The sequence below is a fragment of the Urtica dioica genome, chromosome 4 (assembly GCF_054948205.1).
Source record: "Urtica dioica subsp. dioica isolate 48M chromosome 4, U.dioica_male_clone48M_v1_H2, whole genome shotgun sequence".
NCBI classification, from domain to species: Eukaryota; Viridiplantae; Streptophyta; class Magnoliopsida; order Rosales; family Urticaceae; genus Urtica; species Urtica dioica.
This window is the reverse complement of record NC_142759.1, coordinates 21,964,710-21,984,180: the sequence shown is the minus strand read 5'-3', so window position 1 is coordinate 21,984,180 and position 19,471 is coordinate 21,964,710. Positions and strand designations below refer to the sequence as shown.

Below are 19,471 nucleotides of genomic sequence, written 5' to 3'. Positions count from 1 at the left end.
AGAGATAAGACTCCAGTGCAATAGATGACAGTCGGTAAACTGTAGTCGACTTAAAATGACTACGGCATTCTGCAGTAGTTAGAGGCCAAATTTCTGGTAGTGCTCATTGTAATAAAACCCTAACTTCAAGAGCTATTGCCTTTATATACATCAGCTTCGACCGTCCTCCCGATGCATCTCTTGATTCCGAAGTTCGAAGAATCAACGCGCTAGTATCATTTTTCACCTTCAAAATCTCTCGGCCTCTAGTTTTTATATTTAGGCGGCAATACAATTTGATGACGATTACCCCTCGACCATACTCATTTTGTGACTTGACTGCAGATGTGAGCTTGGAGTTGCATTTCTGCAAGAGTGATGGTTCATCGGCGTACATCGCCGTTTATGTCAATCAAATCACTTCTGTCATGGAGGATCACGAAGTACGTGAGCGTGATGTTATTGATCTTCCGTCATCGTCATCGCCCTTACCACCGTCGCACTAGAAGCTGATCTGCCATCGCCACCGGCCTTGTGTGGCTAGAAATCGCTCAACCTCGTCCTTGCCACTAGCCTCAGCCTCGCATGCCACACTTCCTGTTCAACCGCCACCTCCCGTACCGCCATTGCCATCGATGCCCGCACCATAAGTTGAACCGCCATCTCCACTGTCGCTGGCACTGCCACCGATTTTGGTTTTGTTGGAAATGGTTTTATCTATGTGTAGTTACACATTGATTTGGTCTTTGATTTCAAGAGACAGTACTTTAACGTTGAACTTGGCTTTTGTGGACATAAAAATACCGAAGAAAAATGGTGTGAGAAATTGACATAATTGCCCATGTGCCACCCCGTGGCTACAACATTGCGGTGCGTACCTCTCTCCCCTCTCTCTCTCTCTCTCTCATTCTAATAAAACCCTAACTTCCAGAGTTACCTATATACATAACCACAATCGTGCTCCCATTGCATCTTCTAGTTCCGAAGTCCGACTAATTTACGCACTAGTATCATTTTTCGCTTTCAAAATCTCTCGGCCTCTTATTTTTTTTTTTTTTAAACATGCCCTCCTAATTTTTATACGTTTCTGCAACTTCATAATTTCGTGTTTCCTCATAATTCTGTTAATTACATTATTTAAATGAAAATTTTCTTATGCAACTTCATTCCACGATCGTTTCGAATAATTCTGTCATAGATTCCGCTTCCGATTCACATAGGTTAGTCTGAAAATTTTCCATCTTTTTTTTTTAAATTAAAATTATAAGAATATTAAATTAATTTACCATTTTTCTTGTTTTTTCCTCTATTTAACGTAGTTGATGATTGCATTTAAAAAAAACTCTTTTGCATAATCTTTACTTAAACATTTTGTTTCTCTCTGCCATGCCTTCGCATTTTGGTTCCTGAATTTCATAAAAAGATTTTTAAGATTTTTCAAGTTAATTAAAATTACCATCCTAGTAAATTAAAAACACCAAAATAGTAAAGTAATTCACCACTCGTAGAGTTTTCTTGTTTTTTCTTATATTTGATATAGTCGATTATTGCATTTAAAACAAATGTGCAGGTTCATTTGATTATGAATTTCGTTTCATTATGTAGTGGCTTCACATTGTGGTTCTAGGACATTCGAGGATTTATTAAATTTTCTAAGTATAATAAATTATCAGTATTGTAAATTTAATTTATTATGGAAGGGTATTTGTGAAAAAGTGTGATGGTGTTTAGTTTGGTTGGCTATTTTTTTAATTAAATGATATTTAAGCAAGTATTTTAAAAGAGATGGGAGATTGGGCTACTTAGCTACCTCCCTTATAATTTTGGGAAATTGCCCTATCTACTACCAAATCACTAACTTTTTCCAATTTCCCACCAAAACCATAATTTGGCCAAAAATGCCACTAATCCCAATGTACAACTACCCTTTTACCCTTCACTTAAATTTTTCTTACAACCCACACCAACTCTCAAAATCCCGCTCATATATCACATTAATCCATGACTCTTCCTGTCAATCTCTTTCTCTCACTCTCTCTTCTCTCTCTCTCTCTCTCTCTCTCTCTCTCTCTCTCTCTCTCTCTCTCTCTCTCTCTCTCTCTCTCTCTCTCTCTTCGCGTCAGTCTTTTCCCGAGGACCCAAGAAACCCAGGTGCCCGAGGACCAAGTCTCTTTCTCGCACCAACTCTCTAAAACTCGAGGACCCAAACGCCGACGAGGACCCAAAGCCACCAGACCCAAGAAACCCAGGTGCCGAGGACCAGCTCTCTTTCTCGCACCAACTCTCTAAAACTCGAGGACCCAAACGCCGAGGTGGACCCAAAGCCACCAGACCCAAGAAACCCAGGTGCCCGAGGACCAGCTCTCTTTCTCGCACAAACTCTCTAAAACCCGAGGACCCAAACGCCGACGAGACTCAAACTCCAGATTTAGTCCAAGATCAGGTCGCGCACAAGGTTCGTTTCGCTTTTTAGGATATTTTTTTGGGATATTGTTTGGGTATGTTAAGAATCTTCAGAGTTCATCAGTTCTTTAGGATATTGTTTGGGATATTGTTTGGATGAACAGATTTTAGGTGTTTGGGATGAATCTACAGAGTTCATCAGTTGTTGACATTAGATGTCAACAGTTGACATCCACTGTTGACATCTAATGTCAACAACTGATGAGAGAAATTGACATTTAAACTCTACAAAGTTCATCAGTTGTTGACATTAGATGTCAACAATGGACGTCAATTGTTGACATCTAATGTCAACAACTGATGACCTTAGGTGTCAATTTCTCTCATCAGTTGTTGACATTAGATGTCAACAGTTGACGTCCACTGTTGACATCTAATGTCAACAACTGATGAACTCTGTAGAGTTTAGATGTCAATTTCTCTCATCAGTTGTTGACATTAGATGTCAATAATGAACGTTGTTGATACTAATATGCAGAAATGTCAGAAAAACACTCCATTGAATCTCCGGTGACAAGCTATGACGACTTCGAGCCCCGAAAGAGAAAATTATATAAAAATGAGGTACATTTTGATGCCAAGCAAAGCTGATTTTCGGTTATTATTTTTTATGATTGTAGACATTCATACCTATAATTGTAGACAATTACTAAAATTGTAGTCAATTGATGTTAATAAGGCAAGCGGATCGGAACTCGGTGATGCACAACTCACGGAGTTTCAAATGAGCCAAGCTGAGTACATATGGTACTTGGATACTTTTTGTAGTGAGACTGAATCGGGTCCGATCATGTCTCTCGAAAGGGTTATGAAAGAAATCATCGGAGACGATTGGGAGACTCCGTTGAAGGAAAAATGAGATTTTATGGAAGTCGTGCCCAAGGGGACACGACTGTTTATGCTGAAAACCCAGAGAGAGGAACTTCTCTATTATAGGAGGATGAGGATCAACAAGAAATGAGTCTGACGATGAATTCCCCACATCATTGGTCTAAACTTCGTAATATTTATATTTGTATGGGTTTTTGTATGACTTGAATGCTTGAAACTGCTTAATATGTCTATTTACACTATGTCCCTTTTATATATGTGTAATGTTGTGAATTGCATGCCTAAGTGAATAACTAAATTTAAATTCATCCACTAGATGTCAACAGTTGACATCAATTGTTGACATCTAATGTCAACAATTGACATCAATTGTTTAGTTCCCTCACAACTAATGGAGAACAATAAGAAATCACAGACGTCTATTGTTGACTTTAGATGTCTAAAATCTGCATACAAGTCGGAGATTACAAATAAATTTCTCAATAAACTAAGAAATCAACAAGAGTCACTACTGAAATGGTGGAAATTACAAAGAAGTCTGAAATTATTGCGTGGACAAAGGAGTAACACTATTGCATGTTTGACGATTGTGGCCAATTTGCCCGCAACGCGTACACTTGCGCCTAATAATGTCCTCACCTTGAGAGGGTATTCTTCTCTTTTTGGGCCTACCGGCGGCACGTGCTTTGTGTTGAGGCGGAAGAACTTTGATATTCTCCACCTCGGGGGGAATATTCCAACTCGAAATGTCGCCATGAGGATGATGTACACCTACGTAGGTTGCCCGCAAATACTCCGTAGAGTAGAACTCGGAAATGTAGTTCTCAACTTGACGGTTACGTACTCGACATGCTGCGATTGCGTGTGGACAAATAAAATTATAAGCCTGCCATCGCCGACATGAGCATGTCCTCTCTTCTAAATTAACAGCATATACAATCCCCTCTCTGTCTACGACCTCAAACTCGTCGACTGAAGATGGCCTCACCTAGTAGAAAACATAACTTCATCAAAATCTTGTACAAAACATGAAACATACAACAATTGTAGACTTTACCTCCATTCGAACAGCGTATGCAATGTACTTGTCTGCTCTGGCTTGGTATACTTTTGTGAGGAGCGTGTTTGTTTTGGCCGCAGCATCTCGACGTTCATAAAACCATTTCATACTTCTCTCTCTCAGCCAATCCATCAACTTCGAAACTGGAAATTGTCTGACTTTTACATTTAATGCATTCAATGCTTCCGCGTTGTTGTTCGTCATGATACCGTACCTCTTTCTCCTGAACATGCATCGTGCCCATCTTTGATACCCGACATCATTAGCTAAGTACCGTCGTATTTCGGGATTTTCAGCGTCCAACATGACCATGAAACTTTCAAATTCCCGCTGAGTGTATGCCTTCGAGGCACCGTAAAATTTCCACTTCACCTCCTTCGTAATCCCCTTGAAAGTAGTCTTCAAATTACCGTGAAGATGGTACATGCAAAAACCATGATCACAGTTCGGAAATACCGTCTTAATGCCATTGATTAAGCCAGCGTGCCTATCAGATACAAATACTTGCTCTTCCCGTTCCCCAATTGCATCTTTCAATTTGGCGAAGAAGTAAATCCAAGTTTCGTTAGACTCTGAAGGACCAATACAGTAGGCTAGTGGAAAAATTTGTTTGTTTCCGTCCATCCCACACGCCGTATACAACGTTCCTTTGTAATAGTTCTTCAAATGAGTACCATCGACGATAATCACGGGTCTTACATACTTCCACCCCGTTCTCCATGGGCCGAGTGACATGAAAAAACTAATAAATACGCCGCCCTCACCAGTGACGAGGTCAAATAAAGAACCTGGATTCTTAGTCTCGATCATGTACCTTAGCTTAGGTAAGAATGCGTACGACTCCATGGAATTGCCGTAGAGGGACTTTAGAGCCTGCTCTCTGGAACGCCAAGCTTTTTTGTAAGACATAGACACCCCGTAATCCATTTGCATGTAGTTCATTATCTCTTTCGGTTTGCACATACCCACGCTTGGATCAATACACTTATGCTTCACAACCTCTCCTATTAAAGTACTCGTTGCTTGCGGGTGACGTCCTTGTCTTACGTTCAGGGCACAACTGTGGTCGTTGTCGAACCTAAAACATGAAAATTACAACAAACTTAGTTTCAACATTAATGTCAACAATTGACATCAGATGTCAACAATTGACACCAGATGTCAACAATTGACACCAGATGTTAAAAAACAGAGATCTAATTACAGTATTTCAATTTCATACATGATTCAACAAAGAGAGTTTACCTTCTAATTTGGAAAATGGGCGTGTTAGCCTTTCTCACGGCCCGGACTGCCCAATTACAATGCTCTCCCAGACAAACAACATGCAATGTGTTTTTGTCCGAGTTCTTTGTCTTATACGTGAAGTTGTTGTTTATAGCGAACAACATCAAGTGTTTCTGTAAAGTCTTTTTATCCTTGTACAATGCATGTCGCTCAATAAATACGGGGGAATGACCATCTAAAATAATAGCCTCATCCATGTTTGAGTCTCTCCTAGTAGATGAACTTGGGACGCTATGTGAATTCGGTGTAGACGGTGATGAAGGACGGGAGTTTTGTGGTGGAGGAGGGGATCGTGGTGACGGAGGGGAGTTTTGTGGTGGAGGAGGGGAGTTTTGTGGTGGAGGAGGGGATCGTGGTGACGGAGGGGAGTTGCGTGGTGGAGGAGGGGAGTTTTGTGGTGGAGGAGGGGATCGTGGTGACGGAGGGGAGTTGCGTGGTGGAGGAGGGGAGTTTTGTGGTGGAGGAGGGGATCGTGGTGACGGAGGGGAGTTGCGTGGTGGAGGAGGGGATCGGGAATTTATAGGTGGAGGCGAGTTTCGTGGTGGAGGGCATTGTCGTTGTCGTTGTTGTTGTCGTTGTGTCTCATAGTCTGACAACCTTAAGTCATCCAATCCAAACGTACCACGAATTACCGAATCAGGAGTTGGAACCGAACCACACCTCTCCTCGGGTATGGATGGCATGTCAGAAACTCTTGTAGGCGGGTTTCCAACGCAACCACTATCACGGCTGTTGCCAGTGGATCCAACCCCTGGAGAATCGAGCCCGGGTGGAATTTCATTTATTTCCAATATCAATTGTAATTTCTCCGTGTCATCTTCTTTCCTCTTCCTCAAATATAAATAACCTTCTAACGTAGCGTCGTTGGTTATCTCAACAGGTTTCAAGGCACCAGCCATGGCGTATGCAACACCAATGGTATGAGTGGATGGTGATTTGCCCAAATTCGCGTAAATGATTTGCATCAAACTAGCGAAGTTAACTTCATACGGCACCATGATTCCGAAAGATCCATTCTCATGATAACAACCAGGTTCAACCCAAGTTCCACTGTGCTTGAATAATAAATAAATAGCCGTCATCACTGTGTACAAAAATCATAGGCAGAGTTGAGTTATTAATTATTTGTTGACTTCAGATGTCAACAGTTGACGTCCACTGTTGACATCTGAAGTCAACAATTGATGAACTCACTGGTGAACATACCCAGACTAAACAGGACATTTGAATCTCTTTAAACTATCAAAATGACATAGAACTTGAACTTTTTGAACCACGAAATTTATGAAAAATGAAGAAATGCGAGACAAACCTTGTGGGCAAGCTGGTCTTGGACTACGAACTCGTAGGCGTTTGGGTCTCGTAGGCGCGGGCTGGTCTTGGACTACGAACTCGTAGGCGTTTGGGTCTCGTGGGCGTTTGAGTCTCGTATGCGTTTGGGTCTCGTAGGCGTTTGGCTCTGCGTGACCGTGGGTGTAGCGACGCCGAGGGTTTTAGAGACCGACGGAGAGAGAGAGAGAGAGAGAGAGAGAGAGAGAGTCAGGGATTTGGGATGAGATATGAGCGGGATATGAGCGAAAATGAGGAGTGAGATGAGATATGAGGGAGAGTTGGTGTGGGTTGTAAGAAAAATTTAAGTGGAGGGTAAAATGGTAGTTGTACATTTGAGTTAGTGGCATTTTTGGCCAAATTATGGTTTTGGTGGGAAATTGGAAAAAGTTATTCATTTGGTAGTAGTTGTGGCAATTTCCCTATAATTTTTAGCCAAAAAAAGCTATACTTAATCATAAATATTGATTTTTTTTAAAACGAATTGTTAATCTATATCCTTATTTATAAGTGGGTGTCAACTGGGCTAATCACTCTTGTTAAATATTGGTTATTGAATAATAACATTTACTTATTCAACAAAATAATAGTAAATATACTTAAAATTTTGATATACTCAATTACGAATATTGGTACATAAGATGTAACAAAGTATGTCATTTTTAAACAATTGGGGTTGAACCACGCTTCGTAGTAGATGCCTATCTCCTCCTTCGAAATTGAAGCGTCATTGTTGAACTTCTATTTGTTGGCATCGGAGGATTCCCACTTCATGTTTCGACCCGTAAATATATTCGTTTCACGACTTTCATATTAGAAAACAGAACTCCTATATTTTATATTGCGACCACAACCAATTTTACTGATGTTCATACCAATTTTTAATCACCAAAAGTTATGTTTTCCACATTTTTTGTATTTTGTTGCAACAAAAAAATGTATGTGCAAAATTCTCAATGGCACCACAAAGTGTGACAAGTGAGGGAGCGATCAATACATTTTTTTCGCTAGCGAGGAGAGCGTCGACAAGCACTCGTTTACAGACCGATACATGGAACCTTCACTCTTGGAGGTACGTATATACTCCGAATCATTTTCTAGGACTCGTCTACCTGAGATGAGGATGAGGCATGTGGAGTCGTTGAGATCTCCACTTAATCATTTTTTTACTATGCGATTCCCAGGCGGTCGAGGTGCCACGTGAGTTTCTCCGATGAAGTCCCAATCAGCATACACTGTGAACTAGCTGCATAACTCAACTTCGATTGGCCGATTGATGAGAAAGCTTATTGTTATGTGATTGCTTGCGATCATCGATCAAAACAGTTACGTTCTTGAAAGAGAAGGTTTTGGCAGCCACAATTAATAATAAACGTTTTGGCGTTTTCACCATCTCTAATTTTTCTATTAATAGCTGTTTTCCAAAATCGTCCCTATCCAAACAAAAGAGCAACAAAAGAACACGAGAATAACCCTCTATGTAAGTTGCCATTTTTAAATTATGAAGAAAATATATTAGATAAATGTGAATAAATAACCGACAATAAGTTTTATATTTCAATATATCGAGGTAATAAAACTTCTGCGAAATCGATGCATACCATACTATCACCCCTTAATATCGTGATGTGAAGCATGGAAAAATGCAAAGGACGGCTACAATAAAATATCTTAAATATAATTTACTATTTTTTTTTACCACAACTGTGATCTTAATAGTGTTTTATAATATCACACTATGTTCTCAGTGAATATTATTTTAAAGTTATTATGTAGGTTAATGATTTTTTGTGTGCTCAAATGTACTGCGTAGTCATAGAATTTATATTTACCTCGCAGAAACCATGACGAATCTGAGCACGATAAAATGCAGGAGTACAATAAAGTGTGTGGAGGCTTCCACACTGTACCACCTCTCTTCGGATTCAGCTTCAGGCGCTTTTTCAAATTAAAGAAACAAAATAAATAAATAATAGAACCACACAGCAACGCTTTTAACAGTTTCACACTTCAAAGTTCCTACATCACTAGCTATCCACCGAAATTCCTCCATTACAGTCTCTCTCTGCAAATCTATCTCTCTGTGTCTTTTCTTTTCTTCTTCGATTCAACAATGGCAGGTTACAGAGCCGACGACGACTATGACTACCTCTTCAAGGTGGTTCTGATCGGAGATTCAGGAGTCGGAAAGTCCAATCTGCTCTCGCGGTTCACGAAGAACGAGTTTAACCTAGAGTCTAAATCCACCATTGGCGTGGAGTTCGCCACCAGGACCTTGAACGTCGACGGTAAAGTCATCAAGGCTCAGATTTGGGACACGGCTGGTCAAGAAAGGTCCTCTCTTTTTCCGTGTCTGTGATTTTTTTTAAGATTCTTTTCGTGCTCCGAATGTAAATTCGCGACTGGATTTGAATACTATGTTTAATGCGTGGAAATGTTTGAGTTCCAGATTTGGTTCATTTTGAGTATTCCCTGGCCAATTTGTGTTCTTATTAAGGTGTTAGATTTGAGAGCTTGTACTTGATTTCTTCTTTCTGTTGCCGCGTTAGTATAATCCAGTACTGGCTTTGACTGTTTCTTATGTTAGGTGGCGGATTCTTTTCATGGTCGAGATTTGGTTTAGTACTACGATTATTTTTTTTTTTTTTGTGATTTTCAAGCTTCTAATTTTGGTGTAATTAGTTAATATTTTGGGTTATTGCATCGTGGTGAAATTGGATTTCTGGGTTATAGAGTTTTAGCTGGTTGAGTGTTGATCCTGATAGTAGATCCAGGACTTGGGAGGAGAATAATTGTGTAGGAACATGCATTTATAGCCATTAAAGACGATTTCAACTTGTGTTTTCAGCCTCACGAGGAAATTAAGAGTAGCTCAGGCTCTTCTTCTGCTTCCAAAATAGTATGTAATTTGGTCATTTCTATGCAATCCATAGTGAGTATTATATTGTTTTTTTTATTAATGTGCCGACTTGAATTGGTAAATTACATATTTTTCCAGTATTCATTTTTACTGTAGAACTGAGAAGTTTCATTTCTATTCTAACATCTTGAGCCATGTGATGTATTTATTAGTAAATGATCTTCAACTAGGAAGTTTGTGATTTGTCTAGATTAGTATCCTTGTCAACTGACTGTAACTTGTACTGATAACTCAAGTGTCACCCAGAAGAAGGGTTTGCTCTGTGGTTCACCCCTAAGAAGTTGTGAGTATGAGTTTCCAAAAAGTCTTTTTTTTTTTTTTTTTTTTTTTTTTTTTTTTTTTTTTTTTTTTTTTAACATATCAACAATAACTACAGTGTCACCAGTCGAGGAATTAATCGTGTACAGAGTGTTTTAGGCAGGATGTTAAATCCCAGGAAGACCTGAGATTTGATTTTTGACTTGTTTAAGCTCAATGCTTAACCATTTGAGAAAGAGAGAAATGAAAAGATCCTTCTTATTTCGCGTAATAAAATTGTTTCTAATTAATTTACTTTGATATATACATGTGTTATCCTTTGTATGGCATCTTAACTGTCTAGTGGGAATGATCAACATTTGTTTGTTAATTGTGACATTTCTCTGTAAAACGGGTATATACTTAATTTTTTTTTTTCAAGTGGTATCTATCGGTATAAAGTATCGCCCTTTTAACATGAATCTCCTTTTCATGTACTTTGCAAATGCTTATATATAAGAGACCTTTTTTGTTTTTCCCTACAGAACAACCGTATATTGGTCAGCTATGTTGTCATGATTCTCAATGCTCATCTTGACTTGTGTTGTGTTTCTTGAGATGCAATCTTATGTTCTTATTATACCCGTTTCCTGTGATTCTCAATGTTTAACGAGTCCGGTCTGGGTTAGGTCTGTCACCGTGATTATTCTCAATAATGCTCACCTGGCTTATCGTTTGAAACAGGTACCAACAATGGTGTTTCAGATAATGCAAATTTTAGTATATCCGTGTCTGGTTAGCTAAGTCGTGGTGAATTATCAGCGTTCATCATGGCTTGTGTTGTGTGCTTGAGATCTAATCTTGTGCCTACACCCGTTCCTCATGAGTCAAAAGGAAATATAGGATATATCCGGGTCCGTGACAACACTTAGATCACGCTGTTTTTTCTTTCCAAGTTGCGTCTATCGTTATAGAGTATCGCCCTTTTAACGTGCTTATGTTTTCCCCGGCGTATCTGCCTCTGTGTTAGCTCTATCGTCGTGATTCTCAACGCTCATTTTGTTTCTTGTGATTCTTCATGAAGCTTGTTATCGTTTTGAAACAGGTACCGAGCCATAACGAGTGCCTACTATCGCGGTGCCGTGGGGGCTCTCCTTGTGTATGACGTGACTCGGCACGCGACGTTCGAGAATGTGGACAGGTGGCTGAAGGAGCTGAGGAACCACACGGACGCCAACATCGTCGTCATGCTCGTCGGCAACAAGTCCGACCTCAGACACCTCGTCGCGGTCTCGACAGAGGACGGGACTTCCTACGCCGAGAAGGAGTCTCTGTACTTCACCGAGACCTCGGCGCTCGAGGCCACCAACGTCGAGAACGCCTTCGCGGAGGTCCTCACCCAGATCTACCACATCGTCAGCAAGAAGGCCGTCGATGCCGCCGCAGGAGAAAACGGGGCGGACTCTTCCTCTGTTCCCGGGAAAGGAGAGAAGATCAACATTAAAGATGACGTGTCTGCTCTCAAGAGAGTTGGTTGTTGCTCTTCCAACTAGTGGTTAGTTAGAGGACACAAAGAAAGAAAAAAGGGTAAAAGTTCTATAAAGATGTGATATTGGATCCAACCGAAGCTGGCCTTTTTTTCGTTTCTTTTAACGAGTGTAATATTGAGAAATATTCAGTACGGAATTCAGAATTGTTTTGTGTTTTTCTCTTTCTTGGTACAAGAAAAGTAGTTATAATATTTTATATTTTGAGCAATGATGTCATTATGAGTTTAATATTATCACAATTCGTCATACAACTTTCTTTTCTTATTTAAACCCGTGCATGCCGGAGTCTCCGAACCGTCCGTACTGTGCCCATTTTTCCCAAAATTCGTCAGTTCCGTGCAAATAATCTTCGATTTTTTTTTAATCTCAATCGTTGAGGTTGTGGCTTGTGGAGATTCCACGGTCACGAAATATAGCTGTTTTTAAGCATCCATTTCGTAAATTTAATAAAAATTACTAATCCCGTTGGAGCTGCACCAATGACCCGTCGGAGCTGCACCAAATGAAAAACGTTGTGGATTTGTGTTGTTGCGGGAAGCTCCCGGCGATGTGCGTCTACCACGTGCTTCATACGTTGTTGAGCTCGCTCTAGCTGTCTCTGTAGGTCCCCCAAGGTCCTGTCCCGCTTGATTAGGAGGCTGTCCACCTCATCGACCTTCGTTGAACCCAATTCGAAGTGCATGGTAGTCGGGGGGTCGCGCCCATAGACGACTATTGGAGACGCTCGATCGATGTTGGTGTGCACGACAGAGATGGGCTCGTAGAAGCGGGAATGACGACGATTCTGAATTCGGCACGACGATCGCAAAGAGTAAAAAAACTCCATGTGATAATAATTCTGACGTAAATCAACGAAAAAAAAAGAGGAACACCTCCCCTCAGAACGAGAGCCCTCTAATGATTAAGACCACCGGAGTCTCGAGTCTCAAAGAAGACAGCGAAACTAAAATTTTGAAACCCTAGTATTTTTTTGGGAGTGGGAAGTAATTGGCGATTTGTAATTACCAAAAAAAAAAAGTATAAACAAAAGAGTATAATAAAAGTAAATATTTGACATATTACAACGTGTATAAAGAATGAGAACCCAAACTGATTAAAAATAATATCGATCAGATATTATGTCTTTCTTAATAAATTAAGAAGCAAAAAATCGATAATAATATGGGATACTTATAATAATTTTTTCAATGTCTATTTTGATAAATTAAAATGCAAAAGTAAACAAAAATGTTGAGGAATGAATACATTTTTAATAATGAACAAAATTTAAGTTTAATTCAACAACAATAAATGGATAAACAAGTGTATGATTGCAATCAACTTTAAGATATAAGGTAAGTGACAATATCTAAATAAAGTTCCTGAGATATGAAAGATATTTGTATTTAGGATAAATTATAACAATGTCCTGAACTCACACTCAACTACAAAGAGATCCATAATATTTTGAGTGATATTATAGGGTATCCGTATTATATGTATCTGGATCGCATGTTTTGGCAGAACTTTGTAGCAACTATTTTGGGTCTTAAAAATATGTAACGGCAATGTACTAATATGTGTGTCTCATACTTGTGTATGTTATGTAAAGGGATTGCACTATTTAATTTCTTAAAATTCCTTGCTCACATGCCATCAATTTTCTATGGAAAAAACATGAAGACCCATTGACATACGTAACTTTGCTATCTTATTGAACAAAAAAGGTGATATTGTTCCTCCATTGATCAAGAATTGAGATTTTTGGGAAGTATCATGATCATCCAATAAAAAAAGGTTTCCATTTTTTCAAATGAACGATTTGAAGACCTATTGATTCTAACAACTGATTGAAGAGTTGATCATTCGGATCAGACTGGTACAAGAAAGAAATGTAAAACAACACGTACGTGAGCATGACAAGGATGACTCCACTGACAATGTCACTGGATAGAGTTAAACATGGAAGGCCGAAGAGACTCATACGTATAGAACATGATGAGATTGCACCTCGACGTGGAACCAGTATGACAAGACGATATGTCAAGACGACATGGTCAAAGTGTGGGAAAGATGGCCACAACAAGATCACTTGTTTTCGAAGACAATAAGAACAACATGTACGGATTTACACAACGTTGAAACTATATGATTGATCACTTTATTAATAAATGAGTATTTTTAGAGGAAGCAGCGAGCAAGCGACATACAAAGCACATCACAACAAACTACTCAAGGACCTCGACCAACAACACAAGCACTGGAAATCAGGATAAGCAATAGATTTCTGTATTTTGTCGATTCTTTCTATTTTGTACATTGTCTAACTCAGGTTATCTACTATATTCTCAGACAAGCTCACGCTTCAGGACTAACAGGATCAAGACTGACGTAATGGAGCCTATAGAGCTCTTTAGAGGCTGATAATATGTTGATCAGAGCTCATTTTTTGGTTAGGGTTTAGGCTACATACAACTCTATAAACTTGCCACTTCTTTTGTGTAAAAGGCTAAAGATATTTAGTTGAGATGAAAGTGTCTAGATGTGTGTAACTATTTTGTGTATTAAGTAATTGATAGTTATTTAGGAATCTATAATTGCAACTTTGCTTATAAATATTTATGTTATAGCTATAAGAAGCAATGTGTTATATATATATATATATATATATATATATATATATATATATATGAGTGTGTATGGATATTCGTAGCTATTTCTCTATTTTTGTTATAGCTACATATGAATGTGTATGAGAATGAAGATTTAACATGACTGCAATTTGATGATGGAGCTAAGAATTGGTACAACATTACATTGTTAACATGACTGCAATTACAAAATCTTATAATCAACCCAACATATTTTCAGTCATTAACACATTAAACACCTTGAATTCGACTACTTGAACAACACCAAACAAAGAAAAAAAGCTTGAATTCGACTGACTACTTGAACAACACAAAACAAAGAAGAAAAACGATTATGAGAAACAATAACTTCATTTTGCGCGATTCCGAAGCAATCAACAACATCACATGCTCAATTGAATCAGTGGCTGAGGAACACAGTACGCGTCCTTCAAACTCGTCGTTCGCATGTGCGTTGAGACCGTGTTCGAGTGTATTGATCTTCTTCAACAAATCCGGTATTATTTGCATCGACCTCCAACACATTGGTGGGTCAATCCACTTGAGAAACTCACAGCTTTTTATACTTGAATTTTGAAATACAAGACATTCGACATTTTATCAAAACCTATAACACAAAATCGTGAACGTGTTCATTATCGACAACACAAAATTGTGAATGTGTTCATTATCGACAACACAAAATCAATGAAGACAAACCTTATACTTCTGGCACTCAAAGAAATGTCTTCCTGGGTTTTCAATAGTCCACGCCGTCCGTTTGACGCTACTCAGAGAGTATGAATATGCGGGTCCTCGCTGATCTATCGAGCTACGCGACTTTTTGCGATAGGACGAAACACTGTCACTGCTATCCATCTATGCCACGTGACGCGAACCCATTAGAGAGATTTTGAGGATTTTAATTTGAACCCTAGCTGCGATTTTGGGCCCTATCTACGATTATGGAGATTTCGATTTCTAATTGTTATTCCTTATTTTTATGATATTATATACAATATTAAGTGATAGGACAAATGGACATTTACATAACTTACCTCATATTAGACTCCCACGTGCTGAAAACATGACTTGTTTACTGACGGATTATGCTCAAATCTAACAGAAATAGTGTAATGAAATTAATATTGATATTAAGGGGAAATGGTCGAGATTCTATACTACGAGGACAAATTGTAACACGAGCTGTAGTTCAGGGGGCAAAATATCTATTATTCTAAATTGACAATGTCAATATAAATTTTATAAACTTTGCCCTCTTTGTATGTTAAGAAATTATATGAAAATTCTTTTTAGTCATTCTTTTCCGATGATTTATTTTGAGTATCCACCGATATATTTAGGAAAAATGCGCATATATACCCTCTGTTTAAGTGAAATATCGAGTTTAGTAAAATCTGTTTAATTAAAATGACGAAATTATACCATAAAATAGATAATTGTGCCACAAATATTTCTTATATTGACTTTTTTTTAAATATTGACTATGATATTTATATGTGAACCCCATTTTACCCTTATTCATTCACTCCTTATAGTCATATATGTAATTTCTTGTAAAAAAAAAACAACGATCTTTGAAATCTGAAGCATCATAGAGAACACAGACATATGAAAATATAAAAATTATCAAAATCATTAATTCGAGCGTGAAATCTATGAATCAAAATCGCAGCTTGAGAGATATGAATTTTATTAGTATATTTTGATTTAATTCGATTTCAAAATTATGGATTGGGGTTTTTTTAATTTTTAGTTTTAAATAAATTATATATGAGACTATAAAGCGCGAATGAATAAGGGTAAAATGAGATTTGCATATAAATATCAGATTTAATATTAATGAAAAGTCAATAAAATGATGATTTATAGCACAATTATCTATTTAGGTTATACTAAACAGAAGATATTAATTAGATATTTTTTAAAACTAAAAATTAAATATATCTGTGTATTTATTTAACACTACAATTACATGGAATATAAATTGAGAAATTGGAAAGAAATTGGGCGAAATTGAAAAGGGAGGGAAGAAGAAACGAGTGAAATTGAAATCTGAACGCCAACGCGCAGTCCAAAAAGAAGAAAAAAAAAGGGTTCAGAAATGAGAGAAGCAGAGATAGAGAAGCTGCGAGGGGTAGTGAGGGACTGCGTGAGCAAGCACCTCTACTCGTCGGCGATCTTCTTCGCCGACAAAGTCGCCGGACTCACCAACGACCCCGCCGATGTGTATATGCAGGCACAGTCTCTCTTCCTCGGCCGCCATTTCCGCCGCGCGTACCACCTCCTTCACGCCTCTCTCTTCGTCCTCCACGACCTCCGATTCCGATACCTTGCCGCCAAATGCCTCGTCCGTACACACACTCTCTCTCTCTATATCTCTCTCTCTCCTCTGATTCTCTCTCGCTCTATGTTCAGGAAGAGCTCAAGGAGTGGGACCTGTGCTTGGTCATGCTTGGAGATGCCAAGGTCGACGAACACGGCAACGTCTACGACTCCAAGGAATGCGCCGCCGTCTACTTCGACAAGTACGGCGAGGATCGTGAGATCAATGTAATTCGCTTTCTCTCTCACATTCAAATTTCGGAAATCTCGCTCTTGTCGCTTTAATTTTCTTTTGATTTGTGTGTTTTATTTTTTTATGCGATTCTGGTTTGGTTGTTCAGATATCCTCTGCGATATGCTTTCTGAGAGGCAAAGCTTACGAGGCTTTGGAGAATCGTAACCAAGCTCGGCTATGGTTTGTGCTTTTTTGTTTATTCCCGCTTTTTCCTATTGTTTGTTTGGTACTATTGGTGATTTTGGCGTTTCGTTTGAAGGTACAAAGCTGCGATCAAAGCCGACCCTCTATGTTACGAGGTATCTGAATAAGCTTTAGCTTCTTTGTCTGAATAAAATGTTTTGTTTTATTTCACTTCAAATATTTGGTAGCAGATTCAATTTATTTCAACCCATAAGACATATGATATAGTCATTTGTTGCGTTCATTAAACAGTTTTGTTTTTTATTTTGTCAGGCATTGGAATGTCTTACTGAAAATCACATGCTTACATCCCAAGAAGGTATATAACGCTCTAAGTCTTTATTTTCTTCAGTGATAAAGCATTTACATGCTACAATGGATTTCATTGATTGTTTTGGTTTGTACTTTGTACATGGCTATTATATATGGAAGTTGGAAGCAATCTGTTATTAAATTCCTTGATTTTCTGCTAAATTATCGAATTTCAGAAGCAAGTCTCCTTTCATCGTTGCACTTTGGTCCGGAAGATGGATGGCTCTCGTCATTCTACTCGTGTTTGATAAAAAAGGTAAAATAGAAGAACAAGTTTTATTGAGATTCAAGTTCATATCTCTCTATTCTTTCTTCCCTTTTTGACAAACATTATCACGTAGTTTTCTTCATAATTATACTGGTTGCTTTGGTGTTGTTTCTGTTTTTAGTTCGACAAAGAGTATGTTGTTGAAGCCAAATTCAGAGAGCTTGAAAATGAAAGCTGTAATAAGAATCCCTCGGACCCATCATTTGTGCGTACTCTGAAGAGTAACACAGACCTTTTGGCCTGCAAGGCTGAATACAATCACCAGTGCGGTGAATATCAGAAATGCTTCGAACTAACCTCCATGTAAGTTTGTAAATGATCTGAATCGGCAATCTGATTCACAACTCAAATGAACTAGGTTTTTTTTTTTTTTTTTTGGGACATGGAGTTTCTCACTAGACTTCTGTGATTTTTTTTTTCTTATTCTTTATCGATAACATCACTAGACTACTTGAAAAGGACCCGTTCCACTTGAAGAGTACATTAGTGCATCTTGCAGCTGCCATGGAGCTTGGTCATTCAAATGAACTGTATTTAATGGCATGCAATCTAGTGAAGGACTATCCTCAGAAGTAAGCTCATTTTTTAAGCTTCCAACTATCAATCGTCATGTGGTTTTTCTCTCTTTAAAGTATTTTCTACGCTTGCTTATTTTTGGATATAAATTGGGTGTATATCTCCGGCGAAATGAAATGCTTTTCTTCAGTCTACCATTTCAAGGAATTCTAGGAGAATTAAGCTTGTACAAAATGAATTTGTATAGTGAGCAAGAGAAAAGCATTGTTTTCTTTAGTATGACCGTGTATATGAACTTCAATTGAAATAACTTATCTTGTCCTTTGTGAATAGCACACACTTCGATAGCTCATATATATCGAAATCTACTCAGCTGGCATGCAAATTGATGTTTTAATATGCACTGCAATTAGTTGGTTTCCTTACTGGGACTGTTCTTTCTCTCAGGGCTTTGTCGTGGTTTGCTGTTGGTTGCTATTACTTCTGTATCAAGAAGTATGATCAATCACGGCGTTATTTCAGGTATTTTGTCTGTTCATCTTATCCCCTTTAGCATACACCTTCTCGAGGAGGTTTCCTGCTTATTAAATGGAAGGAGAAATAAAAGAAGCAAATTGGAATATGAAGGCCCTGTAACTTGTCAAGTGCACATAGTTATTTTATCTATTGTTTATATTACTTTAATATTAATTTTACTATATCTTACAGTAAGGCTACCAGTCTAGACGGAACCTTCCCACCAGCTTGGATTGGTTATGGTAATGCTTTTTCTGCACAAGAAGAGGGCGATCAAGCAATGTCATCGTATCGCACCGCCGCTCGTCTTTTTCCAGGGTACTCTTTTTTTTTTGGTCTGTTTATTCTGTAGGAATCCACGATAACCATCAACTTCACTTTTCACTACAAGATTACCATATGCCAGTTTGAGCATATTAGTTAATATTATTCGCACTGTAATCGGTGAAATTATGAATATCATCTAAATGCCGACTCAAAATATGCAGAACGAAGTTCTCTTATTCTCCATGAACCACCCTTTTACAGGTTGAGTCTTGATGTTCTCTTATTCCAGGTGTCATTTGCCAACTTTATACATCGGGATGGAGTACATGCGAACCCGGAGCTACAAACTTGCTGAGCAGGTGATATAATGCATTTTATTTGTTAAGGTTTGAAATTTATTTTAGATGCTGCACCTTCCTCACACTATTGCAAGAACAAGTTCAAGTTCAAACCCTGGGAGCTGAAAATATATCCCATTGTCTCTTGGAACCTGGCAATGGGGTAGGTGGGTTTCCAAAAGAGTATACATTCACTTTTTTTTTTTTTTTTTTGCTTAGAAAGCT

The 19,471-nt window shown here is 38.4% G+C and overlaps 3 protein-coding genes across 3 annotated transcripts in view; 2 read left to right on the top strand and 1 right to left on the bottom strand.

Moving 5' to 3' along the window:
- Positions 1-8,897: 8,897 nt before the first annotated feature.
- Positions 8,898-11,864, top strand: LOC149401217 (ras-related protein RABA1c). Its single transcript, XM_089613071.1, has 2 exons — positions 8,898-9,283; positions 11,212-11,864. Exons 1-2 carry the CDS (start codon positions 9,063-9,065, stop codon positions 11,657-11,659), a joined length of 669 nt encoding a protein of 222 aa, XP_089469197.1. The 5' UTR covers positions 8,898-9,062; the 3' UTR covers positions 11,660-11,864.
- A 4,395-nt stretch (positions 11,865-16,259) lies between these two features.
- APC6 (anaphase promoting complex 6) lies at positions 16,260-19,356 on the top strand. The gene is made up of 11 exons (XM_089612466.1): positions 16,260-16,636; positions 16,705-16,839; positions 16,953-17,026; positions 17,106-17,145; positions 17,303-17,348; positions 17,518-17,597; positions 17,731-17,912; positions 18,056-18,181; positions 18,573-18,647; positions 18,834-18,959; positions 19,198-19,356. The coding sequence occupies exons 1-11, from the start codon at positions 16,391-16,393 to the stop codon at positions 19,274-19,276; spliced, it is 1,209 nt and encodes a 402-aa protein (XP_089468592.1). The 5' UTR covers positions 16,260-16,390; the 3' UTR covers positions 19,277-19,356.
- Positions 19,355-19,471, bottom strand: part of LOC149401215 (pathogenesis-related family protein) — a 1,931-nt gene continuing 1,814 nt past the window's right edge. Inside the window, exon 4 of the mRNA XM_089610621.1 lies at positions 19,355-19,398. Coding sequence (XP_089466747.1) covers positions 19,355-19,398 — 44 coding nt within the window. The remainder of the gene's footprint in view (positions 19,399-19,471) is intronic.